At 49.7% G+C, this 24813-nt stretch overlaps 1 protein-coding gene across 2 annotated transcripts; it reads left to right on the top strand.

Moving 5' to 3' along the window:
- Positions 1-125: 125 nt before the first annotated feature.
- On the top strand, positions 126-8340 carry CKB (creatine kinase B). 2 transcript variants are annotated; one of them, XM_074908741.1, is made up of 8 exons: positions 126-261; positions 1213-1425; positions 2553-2707; positions 3622-3754; positions 4667-4838; positions 6355-6478; positions 7204-7393; positions 7976-8340. In XM_074908741.1, exons 2-8 carry the CDS (start codon positions 1233-1235, stop codon positions 8152-8154), a joined length of 1146 nt encoding a protein of 381 aa, XP_074764842.1. In that variant the 5' UTR covers positions 126-261; positions 1213-1232; the 3' UTR covers positions 8155-8340. The 2 variants fall into 2 exon arrangements, with proteins under 2 accessions (XP_074764842.1, XP_074764843.1); XM_074908742.1 differs by lacking the exon at positions 1213-1425 and adding an exon at positions 1881-2068 and having other exon boundaries at positions 129-261.
- The last annotated feature ends 16473 nt before the right edge of the window (positions 8341-24813 follow it).

Below are 24813 nucleotides of genomic sequence, written 5' to 3'. Positions count from 1 at the left end.
GCGTCCCACCGGCCCCGCCGCCCCGCGCCCCCCGCCCCAAAATGGCGGCAAGCGCGAGCCCGACCAGCGGCGGGGCACTCGCCCCGCCCCCTCGCGCCTGGCCCAATGGAATGAATGGGCTATAAATAGCGGCCAATGGGGCAGCGGGGCACACTCTATATAAAAGAGGCGCGGCGGCGGCAGCGGGGCTCCACACCGGCTAGGGCAGCAGCGGGGAGCGGAGCGGGCGCGGAGGTCCTTGCCTTGGCTGCGGAGCCCTCGGTAAGTCCTGGGGCAGCCGAGCCGTCCTGCTTTAAAATAAGATTTTTAAGATTTTTTTTTTTTTTTTTTTTTTTTTTCTCCCCCGCCCACCTCCGCTGTGTGGGGTGGAGCCGGTCCGGCTGAGGAGGGGGAGCGGGGCTTGGGGGTGCGGCGGGGGGCAGCGCAGGGCAGGGGCGCCAGGCGTGCAGCCGGGGCGGGGGACGCGGCGCAGGTGCTTACTGGGCTTGTCCCCAGCTGGAGCGAGCCCCGCTCTAAAACCAGATTAACCCGGTATTTAGCAGGGTAGTTACATATGCTCGCCCCAGCCAGGTCCCCCGAGGGAGCCGTCTGTTGTATAATGGCTTGTTAGATGCTTCCCACTCCTCCGCTCCCAAGTCGGGGAGCAGCCGGGGTTCCGCGGGCGCGGAGGGCGCCGGGCGCTGTCGCTTCGCGGGCCGGGGTGCGGCGGGTGCCCCCCCTCTCCTCCCCACCCCTGCCCGGCAGCGGCGGGAGAAGGCGCGATCGCAGGGTGAGGGCATCGTGGTGCCGCCCCGCTCACCTGCCGCCCGGCCCGGGGTCCCGGCGAGGCCGAGCCCCCCCTCTCTCCCAGCCCCGCGGTGGCCCGCACGCTCTCCCCGCGCCAGAGCCGCCCGCGGGTTCTGTCCGGCGCTGCCACGGCCGCTCCGTGCGACCTTGGGCGCATCCCGGCACCCGGGCGGAGCCCCGGCGGAGCGGGGAGAGCCCCTGCCCTTGCGGCAGGGATATTTAAGGACGGGGCAAGGTTGGTGGAGGTGAAGAACTTTTTTCTTTCCTCCTTCCTGTCTCTTGTGGAAGGTGGTGTAGTGGCAAAGGTGTAAAAGGCACGGGTTGAACAACAGCCAAGGTGACCTTGCCTGGGTGCCTGGCTCTCCCCCGGGTGGTTCGGAGGCCTGCCGAGCCCCCAGTGATAGGCTTCCCCTCTTTCTCCCCTAGTGACTGCGGTAGGGTCAGACATGCCCTTCTCAAACAGCCACAACCTCCTGAAGATGAAGTACTCTGACGGTGACGAGTTCCCTGATCTGAGCGTTCACAACAATCACATGGCCAAGGTGCTGACCCTGGACCTGTACAAGAAGTTGAGGGATAAGCAGACTCCCAGTGGATTTACGCTGGATGATGTCATCCAGACTGGGGTTGACAACCCAGGTAACGGCTGGGGACCGTTAGATCTGCATAACGATCTGTTCTCCCTCCTTACTGGAAGTGCTTCTTGACAATGGCACCCAAAGCTCTTGAGCTGCTGAGAAACAAATCTCATAAAGCATTGAGAGGCGGCTCTAAACACATGGCTGTGCGAAGAGGCCTTGTTCTGTCAAGCCATATTCCTTGCTGCGATCTGACATATCAATTCCCAGACACTTCAATTATGTAACTGCTCTGCTAAATACTCTCAATCTGGAAAAAAAAAAAAACCACCCAAAGAACCAAAATGTATTCTAATTATAACACAACCGGGATGGGGGGGAAAATGTCGGCTAACCTGGCTGTTCTGGTCTAGTCCTATTCCGGACTGGTTATGTGATGTTCTCTAGCACTTCTATGAAAAAAGGGGGAGCAGACGTGTTTACATGTTAACATTACAGTATTTATTTTTACTCTAGCAATATCAAAATGGCCCAACTAAATAATCAGAGACTGCCTCCTGATGAGGAGTATCCGGACCTGAGCACCCACAACAACCACATGGCCAAAGTTCTAACCCTGGATTTATACAAGAAACTGAGAGACAGAGTCACGCCCAGTGGCTTCACCCTGGATGATGTCATTCAGACTGGGGTTGATAATCCTGGTAAAATGCGTTGAGAATATTCTGTGTGAACCAGCTGAAGTAACTGGTGCTTGTTGAATATGGTGACTTAAAACTAATTTTGTGGAGGTGATATTTATGAGCAGACTACAGAAATGCAGCTCTGCCTGTAGCAGAAGGAACAAAAAGGGAAGCATGCTTGCTAACAGCAAAGCATGATTGTTTAGACAAAAGTTCTATCTGGTAGTCTAAATTAGCTAGTGAAATTGGATGTGCTGTGCAAATTTGTCCTAAACCAAACTTGACAAATGAGCATGGTTTAATGGCAGCAGCTATGGGTTTCCATAGCACTGCATTTGCTGACTGGATGAAGTGTAAAATGTAGGGTCTCTCCAGATGTTTTTATGTAAGAATGCATTTCTAAGTGACTAGACCTACCACTAAAGAACTTGCCTGGTTAGTGCTGCACTGGAGTACAGCCAAACATCACCCAAACTTAGCTCTTCTGACTTTATTACCACTCCAGGCCATCCCTTCATAATGACAGTAGGATGCGTAGCTGGTGATGAAGAATCCTATGATGTGTTTAAGGAACTCTTTGATCCAGTTATTGAAGACAGGCATGGTGGCTACAAACCAACTGATGAGCACAAGACCGACCTGAATGCTGATAACCTGCAGGTATAAACTTTTGATCAATTACTGATGCCTACTGGTCTGAGGACTGGGTAAAGTTGTCGCCAGCTGCCTAAACTGATTGTTCAAGCTCCCTTCCCTCACTTTTACCCAGAGAAACCCACAGGCTGGGTGTCCAGTGCAATCAGACTTAAGTGCTTGCTGCTGTAGCATATCAGTGGCTCAGTAGAACCAGGCAGCTGGTGCAGCAGGAGCTTGCTTCATGTGCTACTGCAGCACAGGTTGTGCCAAACATGTTCCAGATGTAGTTCCATGAACTGTAGGCTGTAGCAGTCAAGCTAAACAACAGTGTCCTAGGAGTCAAGGACGGTCATAAAACTTAACACTTTTTTACCTGATCTCAGATCATAAATATCACCTGGTCTTGTATTATAGAATAGACATTGCTACAGCTAGGAGTAAGGATTTCTGCCCATTTTATGGATTTCAGATGTTACTGTAGACTCTAGGAATTCCTAATGCCATGTTGATTGGCTAGCTATAGGTCATCCTGAAAATAAGAGACTTCGGGTGACTGGAGGGAATATTTCTCATTTGCAAGAGTATATACCTACCTAAACAACAAGAGTGTGCCTTGTGTTCATACCTCCAGATTGCAGTTCTGAAGGGCTAACAAGCCCAGACTGTAGTGTGAAATGGACATAAAACTGATGGTCTGGTGGTGTTCTTGTCTTCTAGCACTACTTAGTAGCTGTAGTCTTGTAGCTGTCAAAACTAGAGTTGTGTTACACAGATAGTTGAGGTAATGCTGAAGAAAATAGTCCTGAAGTAAGACACTGGCTTACAGGCCAAGTGTTCAATATCTCAGGTACAAGGTGCACACTTAAGTGCATGGGAGCTACATGTATTGAGGGTATCTTGGCAACAGGGTTGTACTCACTGGTTTCCTAACCTTGTAGGGAGGTGATGACCTGGATCCCAATTACGTGCTAAGTTCCCGTGTCAGAACTGGTAGAAGCATCCGTGGATTCTGTCTTCCCCCGCACTGTAGTCGAGGAGAGAGGCGGGCTATTGAAAAGCTCTCTGTTGAAGGTAAAGTGAGAACTGGGTACATTGGGAAAGCTACTGATGTCCTTTGCACAAGAGGTGTTCTTTGCAGTTTGAAAATGAAGGCAGTTGGCAAAAACCACCTCCCTCAAGACTTAATCTGAACATGGAACCTTCCCTGAAAATGGCTCATTACCTTACAGCTGCCTCAGCATTGCAGTTTGTAGCTGAGAGCAAGAGCACATGTCAGAGGGAAGTTGGACGGCTTTAAGTTGACCTTTGCTGATCTTGAAAGCTTCTTTCTATGTGTGTGAGGAAAGAGGTTGGTTCATCATGGCTCAAACCTGAAATGTAACAGGTATTTAGCAACTTCAGGGCTTGAGTCATGGTTGCAGTGTTTTGTGGCTGCTTTTAATTGACTTTCATTAATGTTCAGCTTGCTTAGAGGTGTAGTCTTGCTCTACATGTGCAGGTGACTAGAGTAAGCCCTAGTTTTCAGTGACCTCCTCAGCTGCAGGTTTTTTCTGTTGCCTCCCAACTCCACTGGATAGTGGAGGATACACTCAAGGTGCAGATCTGGAGACTGAGAGTTCAGTTGTTCCAAAACCCGTCAAGGGCAGAGTGACAGTCCTTGACTAGAATAATGCTGTTTGTTATATGCACGACCTTGATTATCCTTGGAAGAAGGCACTCTACTTCTACAGTTAAGCAGCAGTAATGAATCTATACTGCATGCAAGGGAACAAAGGCTACTTGTATAAGCCTGGAAGGTGCAGACAGATCATCTGATACTGTCTTAAGTTCTGTAATGCCACAAAGGCATTGCCATTGCAGATGAAAGCAAGGGAGGAACCAAACCCAGCAGATCAGACATTGCCATACTTCATGTGTGGTCTCTCAAGTGCTGGGAATGTCTAGCATCTTTGGTCCCATCCTTAAAGTGACTCTCTCTTTCAGCTCTGGGTAGTCTGAAAGGTGATCTCAAGGGGAAGTACTATGCTCTGAGGAACATGACTGATGCAGAGCAGCAGCAGCTGATTGATGATCACTTCTTGTTTGACAAGCCAGTTTCTCCTCTTCTGTTGGCATCTGGGATGGCACGAGACTGGCCTGATGCCAGGGGTATCTGGTGAGTATTGCCTGGAAGGGAGGAGTCGTACACAATGACTGCTGAAAAACCTTGCGGTTTTGGTTGTGGCTTGTACTGTTGGGCAAAATGGCAGCTTCTGAACTTGTATTGTGGAATCTAATGAGAAACTTTTGTGTTATCCATTGGGGAAGGTGCATCTAAACCAGCAGAATTTGGACAAGTGTTACCATGCACCGCATTGGGCTGGTAGGAACAAGCCAGCTTGGCTGGCCTGTAACCAGAGCCTGCCCATCCAGCACAGGTTAGTGAAGCAGCTTACAGAAGTAGCATGCCACTACGTTCAGCTCGTGTCCCAGGAGCTTAGCTTAACTTGTGGTAACAAACCGTAGTGTCAGCTTAGCTCAGACCTGATACTGGATTCATAGCTGCTCCCTTGTAGTCTCCTCACTTCTGCTTGCAGAAACCCGCTGCTGCTGGGCTAGGATGGCTTTACCTGTCCTAGTGATAAGATTTCCCCCCCTGCCCCCAGAGACTTGGTGACATAAGTTGACTGATGCGGTGGTGTGGAATTCAAGGATTCTGCTTGTTAGATGTAGGTCACCTACGTAAAACTCTGCATCTCAGGAGCTTCTGCAGCATAATTAACTTGCTCCCTTGCAAGCCAAGGGCTAGGTTTTTATCAACTGGAATACTCCAGTCTTATTACTGTAGCCGCTTCAGTACAACCTAGAGGAAGCATGCTTTGTTTCTGTAGGTCACCTTTAAGATTGCATCATCTACCTGCAGATTGCCAGCACTAGATAGTGCTGTCATCTGAGCATGACTAATCTACAGGCTTGAAGTGTAAAGTCTCAGTGTTGTCTGCATAAATAACTTTCCTCAGGTACTAGTTAATTTTTGATCCTAATCAAGCTGAGAAATTATCAGCATGATAAATATTGAAGATAGTACTTGCTGCCAGCTGCAGGGGAGGACAGGAGGCGCCCATTGGTGTTCAGAAGTTTTTATAGCATCTCTGAAGAGCCCTGATATAAAATTTAATAGTGAAAACTCAACTTCTCTGATAAGGTACGAAGTGCAGTTTAACAAAATCTGACAAAATTATGATAAACGGCTTTCTTATGCGTTGTCAACATGGTGTTGTCATGAACATCACTGTACAAGGCTGCCTCAAGTCTAAACTGATCACCCTTCTGCAAATTTAGCTGAACAGATGAAATCTCTTAAATCTGTAAACTCGGACCACGAGTGAGCTAGGGGGATGACTGGATTTTAAGGTTTGACGCTGCAAGACTTGTTAATGTCACGTTATTACTCATTCTGACTTGTTTAGATATAGGCTGATTCAGACTACCTCTTGAAAAGAGCAGGGTAAAAACTACTAGCTTAACTCTGTTAGGTCCTGCATGGACAAAAGAAGTGAGATTAATTTCTTTGAAGAAGCAACTAAGTGAGCCTCTCGAAATAAAAGCTACGATGATGAGTAATTTGGTGCTATTACAATTAACTTGAGAATGTCAGGTGGGACAGACAAGTTGTTTGCCTTGTCTCCTAGGCACAATGATAACAAGACCTTCCTTGTTTGGATCAATGAGGAGGATCACCTTAGAGTTATTTCCATGCAGAAAGGTGGCAACATGAAGGAAGTATTTACCCGCTTCTGTACTGGGCTAACACAGGTAAATCAATATTGCCTGAGCTGTAGATTCAAATGGTACCTGTTTCTCTGGTTAGGGCCGAGAATGCAAACTCTTCAGGCCCCCTCCTGAGTCCTGCGTACTGGTGTTTCATAGCTTGGGTCTCTGGGATCACCCTGATGAGGTCCAGAGCTGTGAGGGCTCTGAAACACCCCTGTTGGCAAGGCATTGTGGCTATGAAATCTAGCATATGTCCTCTGATGTGGCACACTTATCCAAGTATCTAAACTGTACTTAAAGGATTTCTACATGGTTCTATAAATCAAGCTTCGAGAGACCTTGTGTGGCAGGAGAAATTGCTTGAATGTGGACAGACAAAGCTGGGCTGAAGTTTCTAGACTGAATGCTTTTCTTAGCTCCTAGGCTTGATACGAATTTGAGCCTTACCAGCCCCTTCCCTAATCCTAACAGGCGTGCCAGCTTGACATGTTACTAAATCAAGCTTCCCAACAGATAGTGACTTCAGATTATGTAGCGTATCTTAAATTTAGCCTGTTTCACTGCTAGGAGCAAGATTAAGGCCTTAAAAGCCCCTTGTTGGTGGCCGTTTTTTTCCAGATGGAGGGGGCTTATGTGGCTGACTTAAATAGCTGTTCAAACTGTTGTGCCTGTTGCTATGTAACTGAAGCAGTAAAGGAGCACTAATGGGTGACCTACATCCTTCAGCCAGAGAACAATTTCTAAACATCCATTCTCTCTATTTATAGATAGAAACTCTCTTCAAGTCCAAAAACTACGAGTTCATGTGGAATCCACACTTGGGCTACATCCTGACCTGCCCATCCAACCTTGGAACAGGGCTCCGTGCTGGTGTGCACATCAAGCTACCAAACCTTGGGAAACAAGAGAAGTTTGGAGAAGTCCTCAAGAGGCTTCGACTGCAGAAACGAGGCACAGGTGAGAAGGGATACAGTGATATCCTAGTCAGGCTGCCCTAAGACATCAGCAAAAGCCTCCCTACAGCCAGAGTCATGTCTTCACACTGGCAGGGCCTGTCAGACCATCCCAAAGGTACCTTTGTAAAGCACGTGGAGAGAACCAGGTCTTAAAATCGTTGTAGTTTGGAGTCAGGGATGCCAAGTGTTCTGCTTATACCTTACTGTATGTAGCTACATAGGTGTGTCCCTCTGTGGGATCCTGAGCAGCAGACAAAGTGGACCTGGTGGCAGCTGTTCCTGTTGTAAGCAGGGATGGGAATCCTGATTTAACCTCTGGCTAAGAAATAGCTACAGTGGGTACTCCTGACCACAGGCTAGATAGCTCATGGGTTAAAAGAATAAAGAGCTGGTCTAACGGCATGCTCTGTGGCTCCTGTTGGCAGTCACATGCAGCTTTATCTCCCTGCATGTAGGAGGAGGCACCAGTGGCAGCTTGTAGAGAATGGTGTTGCCATGTTCCCACCTGAAGCTATTGAGGGAAGAGGGGTAGGCTCTCCGGCTCTAGCTGTGGTCAGTGTACTAACTCCATCTCTTGCTCCAGGTGGTGTGGACACAGCTGCTGTTGGAGGAGTGTTTGATGTCTCCAATGCTGATCGTCTTGGCTTCTCTGAGGTGGAGTTGGTGCAGATGGTGGTGGATGGTGTGAAGCTGCTCATTGAAATGGAAAAATGCCTTGAAAAAGGCCAGTCCATTGATGCCCTCATACCAGCTCAGAAATAAAGCGCTTTATTCTTGTGCTTCCTAACTTATTGGATGAATAATAAAATGTTACTCCAGTTCAAACCCCTGGGGTCAGAGCCCACTTAGTTACACTGTAGAGAAGTCTTCCATCCATCTGTGTTAGAGTTTATTTTTTTGATGGTTGAGATGTTGCTGAAAACAAAATAAACTTGTTTTTGCCCCAGATGTCTTAGATGTGTTTAACTGTTATGTCTTTGAGATTTAAGTGACTTGGTTTTCTTAGTTGGGGTGATTTTGTTGCTAGCACATCTTCCTGTCTGCAGTCTACTTGAGTCGAAGTGTGGTTAAAGCAGTGTCAGAAGTGAACATTTGACTTGATTGTAGTTGCTGTAAACTTGAGAACTAGTGTTAAACATGAGTCACTGCAAACAAGCCCTACCTCGGAGGCTTTGACTTGTGCATCTGCTCATGGCAACTGTAAACTGTCATTATCCTGACTGCAGCAAGCCAGGCTGGCTCCTGCAAGGGAGGGGAGACAGATCTGGGTACAAAGGGCCACTGTTCTCAGACAGGTCCTCCTGGGGCTGCAGGGCAATGCTCTGAGCTCAGACCAGCCCATAATAATACCCACACTAAGCTAGTTTGTGGGTAGAAGATCACATCTTTAATCTAGAGATGTGCAGAGAGTTGGTATAAACAGCAAATCACTCTTTTGGGGTGAGGTGTGATGTGAAACAGATTAAACCTGTGCTTCTCTCTAAGTGATTTCAGCTCAGTCAGGGAGGAGATGGGGGCTATAAGCTGCCAGTTATGAGAGAACACGAGATAACCATAACTTTCTTCAGCTGATTGCTGTTTGCTCATGCACCAGTTGTTCCATGAACATAAAACCAAGCAGTATAGTAAATTAAAACATGCTAAATATTTGTTTGTTTTGTTTTTTGGTTTTTTTTTCCCCCCAAATGGTCTAACTTGCAAGCTTAGGCTCTTCTCTGGGTGTGAGCTTACAGTGCTGTATCAAGTAGGTCTGTTCTCCAGAATGGCTGTAGTTGGTGTACATGTGTACTTGGTGTGTGGAAGCATCATGTTAACCTGCAAGAGCAACATTTTCCAGAAGCATTGATCACTAGGAGCATTGGAGCCTTACTAACAACAGCTTGTGCAACCTGGGAAGCAGCTTATACCTGCTCAACAGCTCTACCCACTGCTAAAACCTGGCTTTTGTAGAAGGGGCGTGATGAAAGGTTGATGCGTAGCTGCACAGCGTGCAGCTTTATATAGGTTCGTGTAGATAACTGAAGCTCTCTTTTGTAGAGGCTGTGATATTTCTAAGGCTGTGATTGCAGGCTGTCACTTAGCTGAAGTGATGACTCCAGCTGAGGTGAGCTAATTAAATTTTGGTGAGGGAAAGGCTGAGGGAACATCTCAGATGAGTTTTGGTTTTTTTTAATGTAGCTTTCTATGTGATTCAAATTTAACTGAGTGGGGGAGAGGAGATCACATGTAAGAATTTTGTTCTGTGCTGGGTGATGTTCCTGTATTTGGGTTAATCAGCACAGGGGTTTTTCTGTATGAGGCTTGTGAGAGCAGGGAAGGGAAAATGGTGCAAGAGACAACCAGCTGGGTCTGTATATTCTTTAGATGTCCCTTGCTGTGCTTTGTGTCACTGTTCACAGGTGCTTGCCTCAACACGGTGTTGTTACTGTGCTCACAGCAATTATCTAATGCAAGGAGGTGCCTGAAAACATCTATTTTTTTCTAGCTATATCAGCTGGACTAATAAAAACATCTCTCTTCCTGTGCATCTTGTTTCTCCTATGTCCCTAGCCCATCAGAGCTGCTACATCTCTGTCTTGTTCTAGCCCCTGGGTCCCCGCTGTCTGAGGCCGGACCTGTAGCTGGCTAAAGAATTACAATCAAAGCAGCAAGCTAGTCTCTAATGCTTGCATCCAAGTAGAAAATATTTCCTTTTAATTGGTTTTCTTTTCCACCCACCACATTTTCAGTGTTCCCTCCTGTTGCTGCCACGAGGAATAACCTGACAATGCTTTTATTTAAGCTTGTACAGACCAGTTGAAAATATTCCAGAGAGCAAACATGTCATGGCAAAAGGCTGGACACAGTGACCTACCCCAGCTGGGACTTGCTGAAAACCTGTGATCAAGAGAGAAATTAAACCTCCCACCCCCTCACCTGACAGGCTTTGGTTTGATCCTCAGCATCACTCGCTGTCGCGCACTGAGCGCCCACCGTGGGCCGCTCAGATACTGCGGCCGTATGAAGAGGGGCACGCAGGGCGGCCGCTCGCTTGTGCCTCGGGTGCCTGAAACTGTGCTGGGCAGTGGCGAGCTGTGGGGGTCAGGGGTGCCTCAGCCTTCAAGGGAGGAGAGGAGAGGGAGGTCCTAAGTCGCTGATGTGCTTTAGATGGGGGAACTGCAACTGGCCTTGCTGGTGCGTAGCTCTTGGGAAGGATGCGGGAGCTGGCGTGGCCGGCAGAGCCCTCTGGACGGGTGAGCTCATGCTGGCATCACACCCAGCAGTGATGCCATCGTTCCTCGCCGGGCCGGGAGCGGTGCACAGGCTCCTGCGCTGGCTGGAGAAGTGCTGACGGTGTGTGGGTGCGAGCTGGGGAAAGACAGGGCCCCTTCGGGCCGTGCAGGTGTGTTGCATCTCTGCACTTTCCCCTGAAGTTTCAGCTGAACTTTTCTCACGCAGATTCGGGGGCAGCGGCGGTGGCTGCCATCCTGCTGCCAGGGAGAGCTGAGCTCTGCCGGCTGCCAGCCAGCCTGGCGGCGGCCGCCTCTTCCACTGCCTTCACACGCCCTGCTCCCGCAGGCTGGCACGCTGTCCCTCGGCTGCTGGCTTGCCGCTCGAAACACGCACTGTTTTTATAATGTTTTCGAGGGGAATTTCTTTTTTTCATTGTCTTCTAAACTTTTCTGCTTTGCTGAGGGAGCAGCTGCCCGGCCCTGGCTGTGTGCAATGCCCGCGCAGGGCAATGCCAGCGCCGGCAGCAGCCAGCCGGCTCGGTCCCCTTCCCTCTCGGCGCACGTGGCACAGGCAGCACGATTCCTGATGGGACCCCAGGGTCCTTAATCAAGAAATCAAGCTGCTTGTGAAACCATTTACCTCTCATATTACACTTACTGGCAGTCGACTGCCCATAAATGCTCCTTATTCCACTTTGTGCTATCTACTGGAAAATTATTCATGGTCTTTCACCCGCTTGTGGACTAAGCCACACGGGGGATGGTGGTAAGCTCAGCATTACAGCATCGACCCTGGGCTCTCTGCCATGCGTGGGAAGCTCCCAGGCCTGAGTGAAGTGCTCAAGCTCCCTGCACACCCTCTTGTGCCCCCAGCCAAGCAAGGGGACAGGACAGTGCGTCATGAGGCGCTCCAGATGCTCTAGGGAGGCTCCTGCTCGAGGAGACTCCTCTCTCACAAAAACAAAGTATGGAGAAAAGTGGTTTTATCTGCTGGACGCCTGGCCAGAGCCCTGCCCTGGGCGCAAGAGGCTGCTGCTTGAGTCCTGCTCTCCGCAGGGTGATCGTCACTCAGCTCAGTTAGGCTCAGCTCAGCTCGTCTCAACTCAGCTCGGCCCCGGCCACAGCCAAGGCCAAAGCAATGCTTTCCTCTGGTTTTCCCTTTTGCCCAGCATAATTAATCAATCGCTAGGCCAGGAAGAAAAAGGAAGGTGCTATTGCCTAATGTCTACAGCACCCATCTGGGAGGGAGGCGGTTTAGGCTCCAGCCTGTCCTCAGATGAGTGTTACCATGTTTTTACGCAACACGGAGTAGCTTGAGCAGGAGAGTTTGAGTGATTTTTATTTTTTATTTTTTTCTTTTTTGCTCCACCCACCCACCCACACACAGAAAATGTGGTAGCGTGGTGGGCAGGGCACTCTTCTGGGAATGGAGACGGCATCACAGCCTTTTCATCTCCTGTTTGCTTTTCTTTTTTCCCTAGGGAAGCAGCAGGCTCCTTTGGCTGCTCTGCGTTCCTCTGGCTAGTCTGCCTTCCCACTTCTCTTAAAAAAAAAATATATATAGTTACAAAGCTGGAAATCGCCCAAGTCACCATTTGCTCCAGCCCTCCACCAGTGGGACAGGGCACTTCACTGCCTTTGTAGGGCTTCGTTGGGTTTATTTGTCCCCACTGAAGAGGGAGCCAAGGCCAGCAATGGAGGAGGACACCCCACAGCCTAAGATGTTGAGCAGCTAATCTGAACCAGGTCTCTTGCATCGCTTGACCCTCTTCCCCTGTCTTTGACATGTTGGGGTTTATTTTCTGATAGAGAAATTGCACAAGCTCCCACCCAGCTCCATTTCGAGGCCCTGCTGCTCGCCCTGGATTCCCGGCCCCACAGCACCTCTGCCCCACAGCACCTCTGCCTCCCCAGCTGCAAGCCGCCGCACAGGCACACTCAAAGGCGAGGGCTGCCCTCGGGCTGCAGAGGTGTTTCGTCCAGGAGATACTGGGCTTCCCCTGCTTTTTGAAAGACCCTTTTTTTAAAATTCAAATGCTGCATAGAGCCAGGTCGAGCGCATCGGAGGAGAAGCTGTATCTACTACACCCACAGTGTGGGTCTAGTAATTAAATTGGCAGCGTGGGCTCAGACTGGGATCGACAATTAACGGAGAAAATCTGCATTACCAGACAGGGTAAAAATAAACAGATGCATTCAAACCTACCAAAGATATTTGTTTTCCTCCTTCAGCCAGTGAGTAAGACTATGAGAAACTATATAAATATATATATGTGTATTTTAATATATATGTGTGTATATATTTGTATGAATATAAACTTTCAAAGGGCAGAATGTCTCATACTTAACACCCAGGAAAACGGATAGAAAGGGGAACACTCAGAAAAAAGAGCACATTAAGGTTTTTATTGAATGTCAAAAGCTTCAGCTGAAAATATAGAATGGGCAACCCTGAGCTTTCTGTGATGCAATTTCAGAATAAAACCAGAACTGAAGATTAATTTGACAGATACAGATGCAAGCCCCAGATCTTTGTAAGGATCATGGCTTCTCACTGTGTTTAGTGTAGGTGGGTGCGAGGTTTGGCCAACAGCTGCAGTCTGATGGCTCTTTCCACATCCTTTATTGAGGACCTGAGAGTAAAACCGAGAACAACCTGTGCTGAGGAGTTTATATTTTTGCAGTGACTTGTTGTGGTGGTGTTTGATGGTAGTACTTGAGCACAGCAAAGCTTTCCTGGATTACTTGGGAATGAGTGAGATCGGAAAACAAGTGAATCAACTCAACTGAAACCCCATGTTCTCCAGCCTGGTCTGGCAGAGCGGTTAGCACATGCACTGAGAACAGACTTGATGGGATGTAAATAGGGGCTGTTTGCAGTTCAAATGCTGCCGCGTGCTCAAAGCATGATGAAACTGGAGGGAAAACCAATGGCAGGTTCATTGCTGGCACCAGCCTTACCCACAGGAGCTGGTGGGGGTTGAGCACCGGCTTCGGCACAGAGGGGATTTCTCCTGCTTCACTGGCCCAGGACAAAGCTGGAGGCGATCACAGCAGCGAGAGGCAAACAAGATGGTTTTAGGGCACTGGGTAGTGAAGTCATCTCGGGCAGGAAAACTGGTGTTTCCGTAAGCATGGGCCAGGCTGCATTGGCCCACAGAAACTGGCTGGTGTCCCTTCATGGCTGTGGTGAAATCCCCTGAATCATCACTAATCACTACTCAGGCTGATGACGTTCCTGGGCTGCTGGGCAGAGCACACCTGTGATTACTGGGAAGCTGGCAGAGCCACCCCGCACTGGCGGTGCCGATCCAGAGGGACACCACGGGAGTGAGTGACGGAACACATCCAGATGGGCATGAAAAGAGAGGTCTCCAGTGGGTCTGGACACCAGGAGAGCCGTGGGACCATGCTGCTCCATGAGTGGCCTGTCTTCAGCAAAGGGCATGGGGATACCATCGTACAGGATCGCTGCTGTAACAGCCTCCGAGTTGGGACTTGTCTGGGGAGAGACAGCTCTAGAGATACGCATGGGAATGTGCATGAGAAGAGGATTGGAATGGATGGGAGTGCTCATGGCCCCAGAGCGTCAGCTCCTCGCCATGGGAGAGTGATGGCTGGCTTTTTTTTTTTTTATAAGCCACTGTTTTATGGTAAAACATTGCTGAGCATCTTGAGAATGCTCTTTCCCCCAGAGCTGGAATAAGTGCCTACCTTCCTTCCTTCTGCCTTTGGGATGTTCACCCCCCCCCCGTCCCTCTGCCAAGCCAAGGGGACATGCTGCTGCCAGCACTGCTTCCTCTCCTCTGTCTGGTGGGGGGCATGGGGTGCTCTCTGCTCTCATCGAGGGGTGGATGCTGGGTCCCCAAACCTTGCACTTACATAGAGGATGGAAAGGGCCATAAGGATTCAATAACTCAGCTATTTCCTACTGCTGAAAGCCTCGGGAGAAGCCTGAGGATTTTTTAGAGCTGTCCTGGAGGCTGGATGAGAGCAGCGGAGGGAATGCAAGGCCAGGCATGCACGGATGTGTGTGCAGGTGCTGCAGGGTACCCAGCTGTGCCCGGCACGCAGCCTCAGTGTCCCTCAGAGTGCTCTGAGCATGTCCCCATTCTGCCCGTGGCTCCCCAGAGGAGAGCGTCCCAGAAGGTCCATCGTTCCCCTCCACCAAACTCTTGTGAAGCCCCATCTCAGCAGCAGGAGGTAAGTGCTGGGGAAGGGGGCACCTCCCCCTGCAGTAATGTCCCAAAGGGCTGTGTCCTAGCCAGTGTCCCTGACCACTGGTGACCACAGAGACCACTTTTTACTACAAATCCCTTCCTGATTGTATTAACATGGAAGAGTCAGGATCATAGTGTCTTGGAGGAGCGGCAGTAGGGGTTGCACCAGCCAGCTCTCTGCAGGGATGTGTGAGAAGCACACTAATGCAGCAGCGGCTGAGTATCTCACCTTGCATCTGAGCATCAGCTATCCTGGTGCAACATCTAAACTGCCCACCGGTTTGCTCACAGAAGTGCTTGCTTTGACTTATTCTGTGGGTGCTATGAAGTGAAGCAAGGCTGAGGGCTCATCTAGGCAAAAGGCTGAGCTAACCTCACAGCCAGCAAGTGGGGGACTGACCAACCCAGAGCCATAAGCTATGTGTTTTCTCTTACTTGGTGGTTTGGCCTTTTTTGGGGCTTTTTTTGGTGGTTTTTATTTGCAATGAACCCTGTGGTTTGTAAAGAGACTTGTCAGCAGGATGGAGATCTTCTTGCAGCTTAGCATGGGGGGAACTGCCCGCCTTGAATTGCAGGCAACAGCCTGTGTCACTGCTGAGCTGGAACAAGGTGATGAGGACAACCTCAGCAGGGGAGGAAGAAGGTCCAGCTCTGCTGGGTGGGGCAGCACCCCCAGCACGGGGGGCTGGTTTCTGAGTATGTCAGAGGGGAAGGGTCCCTGCAGCAACACAGGGCTCTACCTTGGTTCATCTGCCTCACTTCCTGGTAATAACCTGAATTTTGGATAAAACCAGGCCCCAGCCCCAGTGGAGAATCATCAGTCTGGCCCCAGCAGGCACTCCTAGAACATCCAGCCTCTTCCCCCAACGGCAGTCACAGATACTCAGTGGTGTTTCATGCCGGTGGTCACTTGTGTCCTCACACAGGAAACAGGATTGCATGTTTTGGCATGCAGCCCTGGGCTGCTACCCGCTGTCGGAAAGGTGCCCAGTCCCTCTCCTCTCCTGGGGGGACAAGGACGTCTCCAGGGGCTGAGCACCCCTCCCCACAGTCCCTTCCTGCTCCCCTTGAAATGCCTTCAAATAGATTCAGATGGTCCTGGTGCTTAGGCATGACACCCTGAATGCGTGGCTGGGAAGACCCTCGCATGTAGTATAAAACACAGTTTTAAAAGCAGACAAAAGTTATATTTTGTTTTTCTTCACAAGGAATAAAGGATCAGCCCTCAAGCAGTATTTATGAGAAATGACACCAAGCAGTGGATCAGCTGGAGCCCCCGAAGAGGCATAAGACAGCAGATGGCCAGTGTATCTTTTCCAAATACTTTTATATAATCAGTGTCAAAGCTAGCAATGACATGTCTTTGTAGTAGCCTATGTGCCCTTTCAGCCTTTACTTTCCTGGGGTATCTGTACACTGACCTTCTCTTTTGAGATCATTTCCATTTCACTTGCCATTGATGTAGCCACATAGAGATTTTTCATACAACTTAGTTCAAAATTGCAGCCTCCACCTAGAAAAACTCCTCCAGAGAGCCATCATCTCATAGTTGTTTAAATGCCCAGCTGATGTGCCTTTCAGCTCAGTTAATTCACTTTCAGTTAAAGTCAGCCCTGAGCAGGGACCACCGAAAACAAAGATTAAATTACCTAAAAGGGATTTGGCATTAACACATCAAGAATTTATAGAGAAACAGTGAAACATATTTATAAACCCAAGAGCTATTTGAAGCTGAATGGGCATGGGAACAGTTATTAAAAAGACTCATAAAACTAGGAAGTGGGGTAAAACAATTTTTAGTATACTAAGAAATATCTTCCAGCAGGTACTAGTGAAGGGGGAAACACTTTGTTGTTTGCCAGCACTCTTAGTCCCATGACACTTTCAAACACAATCATCCACCATTAAACCTTTATTAATCCTCCCTTCTGATTTTGGTGTGGGTCATTTAGCATTACTTAATACTGAGCTTAGGGGAAAACCTAATAAGCCAACCACTAATCTTTGAACTTGGCACATAATTCTTCATTTGCTATTTCTCAACATGTTTTTTCTTGCCCTTCCACCCCACTGAGAAAAACCCAGGAGTGCCAGCAGAGGTAATCGCAGACGGCAGCAGCAAGCTGGCTGCAGCACTGAGCCTGTGCTCACACCGGCGCCCGGGACACAGTGGCTGTGGCCAAGTGGCTGCGATTTCTAAATAAGCTATTGCAGGAGATATTTTGGGACCTGGAAATGAGCCTCTCAGAAAAGGTAACCTGTGGTGAGGGGCTATTATCAAGTCACACTGAGACTGTGGGATCTTTGGAAAAATAAGACAAAATTAAATACATATATATTTTAAGCGACAGCACTTACACTCTGAATGAAGCTAAAGCATATTTTAGAAGGGGCTGAAAGCCTGTCAGTATTTTCTTTCCTTTCCAAGGTAGAAAAGTCCCCTGTTACTCCCCCCAGGGGGTGATGCACTGCTAAGCCAGGAGAAGGACCTCCAGGTCTGGGCTTTGGGAGCACCACCAACAGCAAAACCCCAAACTCTGGCTTGGAAAAGAATACATGATCCTTTCTTCAGCTTATGCCAGGCTTAGTGATAACAGTACTTTGTGTTTGTATGATGTTGCATTTAGCAAAACACTATACAGGCTTTTAACTGTCCCTCAGAGAGTATTGTTAGCCTTGTTTCACAGCTTGGAGGAAGTTACTTTGCTAAGGCTGGGGACAAGGTGGCCAAAGAAGCTCTTGGACATGTTCCTCTGTCTTCCCACTCACCCTCTTCAGACATGAGTGTTAACCTGGTAACTCTTCTTCTCCAGATGGAATATAGGGTGAAAAAAAAAATCATCCTGGTTTGAGATGCAGAATCCTCCCTTAGCTGAGTGTGTGTCTCATGCACAAACTCACTCACAGCTCAGGGTGAGGATTTTGACTGAGTATTTTTGTCCCAACTAGCTGGATTTTATTTATGCCCCTTTTAGTCTGTTCCTTCCTTGAGATTAAAAAAACCCAACAACAACAAAAGTAAAAATAAAGTACAAAGGTCTCAAGAGAGCTCAACCTTTCCTCTCCCTGCTGCCTCTTCTACAGAAATAGAAAATTCCTGCAGAATTTCTCTTGGAAATGGAAAAGACTGTAAAAAGCATGTTATTGAAGGTGAAGATCCTCACGGTCCACTTGCAGCTGGAAACCCTGGTATCCCCCACAGGTCATTTTCCTCCAGCATGGGGAGAGAACCAAAGGGGACATCATCCTCCAACTCAGCTCGGGGCAGACCCTTGTGCCAACCCAAGCACCAGCAGCAATAAACCCCTGCAATAGATGTGGCCGACTCCTGGCCTGAAGCGCCTCAGATCCTTGTTTCAGATTCTGGGCTTTGTCCTTCAAATTTTAGCCATTTTGGAGTGTGGGACCCCTCATACCCCACACGCTGGGGTGCTGGTGATGGCAGGCTGGGGTTTTGCCACCCCAGGTGGGCTCAGAGGGCCTGGGGAGGCAGCAGGAGTAGTTGCAGAGAGCAGGGACCACAACGAGGGTACACCAGAAGGAGCTCCAATGAGGAAAGGGAGTAAAAGCAGGGAAGAGCCAGGGAAAAATCTCCTTGCAGGGTGAAAATGGGGTTGGAAAGCTGAGGCTGAAACTGTGCTGCCCTGGTAGGCTGTGTGTCCTCGTTCTCATGGAAACAGGAGTGATGCCCTCCAGCTTGGCTGTTTTCTCAGCTTATTTTTAAAGGTGGCTCCAGTTTATTCTGGCAAGCATTTCAGCAGCCCTGTTCCTGGGGGTTCCCCCCAGCAGAACCATAGGGTGGCCTTTGAGGAGCAAGGCAAGGCCCCGAGGGGAGAGCTGCCGCTGTACGGGGCGAGCACTATCTAATCAGGGCCACGGCTGAAGCCCCATAAATGGCAGCACTGGTGAGCCCCAGCCACGTGCGCTGAGGAGGCTCTGACAAGCTGGTGGTAGCTCCTGTATCTGCTGTAAGTCAAAGTCACATTCAGCAGAGGCCGGGAGTGCGAGCTGGCGTCTTTTGCCTTCCCCTCTACACTGAGCAGGCAAGGAATCTTTTAAAAAATCTCCCTTGGCCCAAGCACAGGAAACAGCCGCCTTTCGAGTAGTCAGGATGAGCAAGAGACTTCCAAATCGGGGCATCCCGGTGTCCCCACAGCGCTCACACTGCCTGCATGTGAGCTCTGAATGGGGAATGCTCTTTTTACCCTGTGCTAGAAATGGGTGCCCGTCTGTTCCTATTAAAGGATATTGTTTAATCTCCTGCTGGGCTGATGTTCACGCAGGCTGGAAGCTGCAGCCCAGCAGAAATCCTTGGGCAAGACACAATAGGAGCTTGGGTCTGTTTGGGGATGCTCATATTTTTGTGAAGGGTGCAGCTCTGAAACACAGTAGGGTGTTGCCGTTACAGCCAGGGGCGCTCGCAGCAGAGCTGATGGGTCCTGGGAACGCAGCCCACAGCCTGGGGGGGTGCTTCCATGGGGCAGCCCCCCACCAGTGGGGGCTCACAAGACCTGCAGGTCTGAGTGATGCTTTGTGAGCCTGAGCATTGCTCCACAGGTGACAAGAACACAGCCCAGGAGAGGGGGACGTGGCACCAGCCCCCTGAGGCCCTGCAGGACAACCTCCACCACGGCGGGTGGACAGGTGAGGGGAGCACCCCCAGACCGGAGGAGCTGGCAGCAGGGGACTGCGCTGCTTGCAGTGAGCGGGGTCGGGGCACATGAGCGCACCCACCACGAGGAACCCAAGCACCCAGCTGGATTTGGGCCAGGCTCAGGGACACTTAGCTTGACTTAGCTTTTGCTGCCTCCACCACCCCCCCACGGCTGGTCAGGATTTGGTTACCTCCAACTGCATCAAACCCAGGCTGACTCCACAGCAGCAGGCGGCAGACAGGCCTTCGCAGGCCTTTGGAGCTGTATTTCCAGACCATCCATCTGCAGGCCACAAACCCAGGGGCACCCTGAGTTGCTGCACTTTGGGGCTGACCTGTTTTAAAATGCAGATGGTCCCTACTGTCACCTCAGAGTCCACCAAGCCAAACGGGGCCAAATCTGACATGACGTTTCCTGCAAAGCATTAGGGTTTCTGCTGACATGTTCACCCCACTGAGGTTCAACTTGGCCCAGAGTTCACAAAAGCCATAGCTGACACTGTCTGGGAGCAGTGAGCAGGAAAAAGGAGCTCCATTGCTTTTTCCCACATACACACCGAGGCGTTGAATTCTGCCTTTAGTCCAGGCGCAGCCAGGTCTGGCTGCCAGCACACTGAGCCACCTCTGTCCCTCCTGTCTTCTCCTCCCAGCTCCCCAAACGCAAGGAGGGGCACAGGTTCATCACAGCAGTTGATGACTTCTTCCACGGAAACAGATGCCTGCTTCAGCTGACACGTTGTCTTTGTGTTGAGCTCAGCCCCACCTATTCTGATTGTCAGTGTTGTTATTATTTCCATAACTGTTTTTCCTCCAGACTTCTGGTGTGTTCCTGCTCTGGGAACACATTACTTCACCCCTGCCCACTCCTGGGGCTCAGAGGCTTCAAAAGGCGTCTGAGAGACCTGTCCTTCCTGGTAACAAGTGCTCCTTCCCTTGGAGCCTCTGGGGACGTTGTCTGCAGCACGTCACACGTGGGGAGGAGCAGCCCAAGCGAGCAGGACCATGGCTGTGGCCATGGCATGAGGCACAGCCCGCCGGCAGCTAGCCCAGGAACCGCTTGGGCTGGGGTGGCAGTGATGCTCTTGACCAAAGGGTGGCTTCACTCCTCCTCTGCCAAGGCAGAAAACTTTGCTCGAATCCAAGCATATGACAGGCTAAGAAAGAGCCACTGCTCGAGGGTTTTCTGTGTTGCTGCAGGCTAAGGGATTCACAAACCAGCTCGCTGCTTCCTTCAGGGGTGGTGGTTACCCACTGAGGGAGACTTCAGCACACCCCCCCCAGCTCCCTCCCGTGGATGTGCACAGGACATCTCTGGTCCAGCTGATGCAGGTGGCCACACTTTGGCCATAGCCAGGGCTGTCAGTGAGACAGACAGCCCTTTTCAGTGCCACTTCAGATACCACCTCCTCATAGTGAGGATTCAAGAGACTTTCTGGCTCTCCAGAGACATCACTAGCTGACCATCTGCCTCAGTTGACTCTGAATATTTATGACCTCCAGAAAGGACAGCAGCTGCTTGTGTACAGGACAAATAATAAGGGGTTGATGTATTGTGCCTCCTCCTAGTTCTTTGTTGAGCTGTATGACTATAATACAAGCTTGGAGGTCCTCCTGACAGTGTCCTTGGATGCTGTGAACCTCTCTCCCCTTCTCCAAGGGAGAAAATCTAGCAAAGTTCTCACAACACTAAAAAATTATCACTTTACTTTGCTGAGAAGAAAATTTGGGACCTTCTCAAACTACTCCACTTACGTCTACCAACAGAGAGCTTTTGTTGTCCTACACGTCAGCCTACCCACACTCATCGTGGCGGCCAGAAAGAGATCTAACTTAAGACTTGGGAAAGTCTGACTCCTACTCTTCCTGCCTTGTGACAGACACTTGCACAAGCTTCACCACTCCCCCTGTATGAGGCCAGGACCTTCCCTTCCTCTTTCACACAGGGGCGAGCCTGGTCCATGCAGAAGGTCCTTCTGCAGGGTGGCTGGCAGAGGAGCATCCAACCAGCCAAAGGAGAAGTTTGTCTAGCAACTAGACAAGAAACCAGGGGCTAGGAAGTGTCCTGGCCCCAACCCAGCCTGGATTCAGGCCAGAATACAGAAATGAAACCAGCTGAGATAGGAAGAGGCTTTTTGCTGTGATTAGGCAGAGGTTTGTCCTTCACCCTCCAGCTTGCCTTCGTCCTGGGGCAGCACCCAGCCCTGCCAGACACAGCGGCTGTGCTACAGGGTAAGATGGCAGCAGACCAAGGTGCTCTTTTGTAGAAAACCATAACTAGAGAAGGATTAGGTGTCAGTGGGTGATCTGATTTCTTGTGGGTACTTCTCCACACCTACCAGGCTGGGCCCTCACAGCGGGCAGGCAGTGGTGGTGGGCACTGGTGACCACACACAGGGGGGTGCGGGGTTGCCCCAGAAGGTGCAGCGTAAGAGGAGTCCTGTTAGAAGCACAAGACAGGAGGAGAAACAACAAGTTCCTGTCCTAAAAGGTGACCCAATACTCCAGCCATGCCTGGGAGGAGGGTGCTGAAGGTCAAAACTCCTGCTGCTCCATTTTCAAATACATTGATCTACCTACTTGAAAATAGAATAGAAGCAGAGATTAGATCATTCCAGTCTTTCCTCTTCCAGACTTGGCTTCACTTCTGCTCAGTCTCCTGATTCATGAGATGACCTAGTTAGGGACCCCATCACCTGCAAAGACAGATTTTAGTACCTCTTCCTGAATCTCAGCCCACTCTGGGATTTTCCACATGGCAGCTGGTGAGTGGGATTGCTGGCAGGCCTTTTTGTCTCCGATGGCATCAAGGCTGAGCAGGGCTGCATTTGAGCTCCTACTGGGTTTAACACCTCATTTCCTTTGCTGTCTGCCCCAGAAATATGGGGAAAGGAGGCTACTCACCCTTTAGGCTCAACAGCAAATTGTACAACACCACGCAAGTGCAGACAGCTTGCTGTGCTACAAACTGAAGAACTGGTTTGGGAGCTCAAGTTTGCTGGTGACCACATCCTTTTTGCACGTACACAGATTTCTAAAGGCACAAGCCATTCATCAGAGCACCAGAGAGCTGGCAGAGGTCCTCTCAAGCTGCACAAAGAGCATCTTTGCTGCAGAGGCTGCCCGTGCCTCAGCCCTTCACCCTTGCACCAGAAGTCAGGCTGGAGAGTGCTCTGCAGCCAGGGTGGGCACCAGGCACTGCTCAGAGAAGAGGCTGAGAGGCATCCAGAAAATCCTACTCTAGCACAGTCAGTTTGACATGGCCAAAACTGCAAAAGAGGTCCTTGGCAGCATGACCCACATTTGGGGATACCTGCAGCCATATACTTGTCCACATGGTAATTAAAGAAAGGGCGTTACAGCAGTGAACATTGACTTTGCATGTTCAGTTTGCTGTAATCTTCACAGCTGTCTCCTGTGCTAATTTCATTTGAAAAGACTGACTGACAGTCTTGTTTCCAAGACACTGCTGTGGACATGGGGAAGTGGAAGCTCCTGGCTCTGCCCTGCTGGCAGACTACAGGGTGCTCAGGCTGGGCAGAGGACATGGCTTCAGGTATCCCAGCCCCAGCAAAGGGTTCAATAAACATTTAGATGTCATATGTACACACAAATTTGAGCAGACATTGGTAAAAATGTTTGAGCTGTTGGAAAAACAACATTGAACTCTTAACAGAGATGAACCAGCATCCCCCACCCCTTTCTTACTTCTCTTCCTGTGTTCTGTGGGAAACCACTTTCAAACTGAACCAGGGTCTCCCACCTCTCAGGCCATGGGGCTTCTGCAGGCTAAAGCTGTGTACAAATGGATCTCTCCAGACCTCTGGCTGGAGCAGGCCAGTGTAGCTCAGACTTGCTAAGGGCAAGAAATTACCATTTTCTGGCTCCAGGCACACACTTGTTGCTGTAATAAGCTGCAAAGGTTGAGCACTGCTGGCAGGAGAAAGGAGAGCTCCAGCAGTGTCCCAACACAGCCCTTGGCACAGAGTGTGTACGTGGGGAAAATCAGACCCTTTCAGAGGTCAGAATTTGGTCTCCCACCTCTGCAATGCCCTACCCACAGGGTTACTCTATCACCAGTGAATTTAGCAGCACAAACCCTCATTTCTCCACAAACAGATAATACCACATAAGACATGACCGCCACCTCGCTCCACAGGTCCCCAGCCAGGACACTTGCATGTGCTGTAAGTAAAGATAAAAGGGTGTGTTACAGCAGCGAGTGGAACAGGTGCAGTCAGCATAACTACAGATTTCAATGCAATACCATGCTGATCCAGAACTTTACTTCCAGGTTTTTGCTTTTCCATTTAGCAACATGTCTATCTTTGGTTCAGTCCAAATTTAGGACTTGTTTTCATCCCCTGCCTTCCCTGAACTCAGCTGCTAAATCAATGAAACTCAGCTTTGCAGTGAAATGCTGAATGCTACTGCTTCCAAGACAGAAAACTGGGAACAGGCATCATCCAAGTGACAAAACAAGGCAAAGATGAAACATTCTTTATTCTCACATGTTGCCACAGGACAGAAGGGGAGGGTAAGGTAGAGGTAACAGTAAGTTAATGAGAGATGCTGGATGCTGGTTAAATAAGCAGCGTGTCTCCCCATAAACCTTGGCTCTCATCCCTCTGCTTTATTTTTATCCTCGACAAATGCTTTTGCCACTGCTTTTACTTTTACTGCTTTGCAAAGGTGGTTCCACACTTCCCCGCTTCTTCAGCAGAATTAGTCAGATGTAAAATAGTCAGGAAAAAAATAATAATCTGTCTTACATCATGCAACACTCACCCTGGCAGACCAAGCTAATAATGTCAGCAATAGAAAGAAAATTGGAGAACAATCTTTGGTATTTTAAGCTACCCAAGCTATTAGGTGCACAAACTAGAGCTTGGCTCCCCTTTGCACACAGCAGAATTCACCCCTATTCTATGAGGATTCACCCCGAGTGCAGCTCTGGCCTGAAAAGTGACCTTTTAAGGAGAGGTACCTCTTGACCAGCAGATCGGGTCCCTGCTGTGAACTGTCACAGATTTTAGGCTGCTTTCCCAGAGAAACAAGCCTTCTGTAGCCATGCTCTGTGTGAGTGCCTGTGCTCATGTACGCCAATCTGTCCTCCCTGTAGCTGTTCAAACTGCAAGCTAGCTTCAACCAGGGGTGGCCGACAGATTAAATGTCTCTGCAATTCCCCTGAAAACAGAGCTCAGAGGAGAAACAGGCCTTCCCATGCAGTTCCTGCAAGCTGCAGCTTCACCCCAAGAGGTGTTCGCACCAAAGAATACAGTGTGAGATTGGGGCTCAGCAGACCATTTCCCGTGACACAAATCCACATGAACCACGG

This window comes from Athene noctua, chromosome 6 (assembly GCF_965140245.1).
Source record: "Athene noctua chromosome 6, bAthNoc1.hap1.1, whole genome shotgun sequence".
In the NCBI taxonomy this organism is placed as follows: Eukaryota; Metazoa; Chordata; class Aves; order Strigiformes; family Strigidae; genus Athene; species Athene noctua.
Note: the sequence above shows the minus strand (reverse complement) of the source record. Positions and strands in the feature narration are given on the sequence as shown.

Coding starts and splice junctions, on each gene's coding strand:
- CKB (XM_074908741.1), top strand. CDS start 1,233: ATGCCCTTCTCAAACAGCCACAACCTCCTGAAGATGAAGTACTCTGAC. Junction 2,708..3,621: donor TGAATGCTGATAACCTGCAG/GTATAAACTTTT, acceptor CTAACCTTGTAG/GGAGGTGATGACCTGGATCC. Junction 6,479..7,203: donor TCTGTACTGGGCTAACACAG/GTAAATCAATAT, acceptor CTCTATTTATAG/ATAGAAACTCTCTTCAAGTC.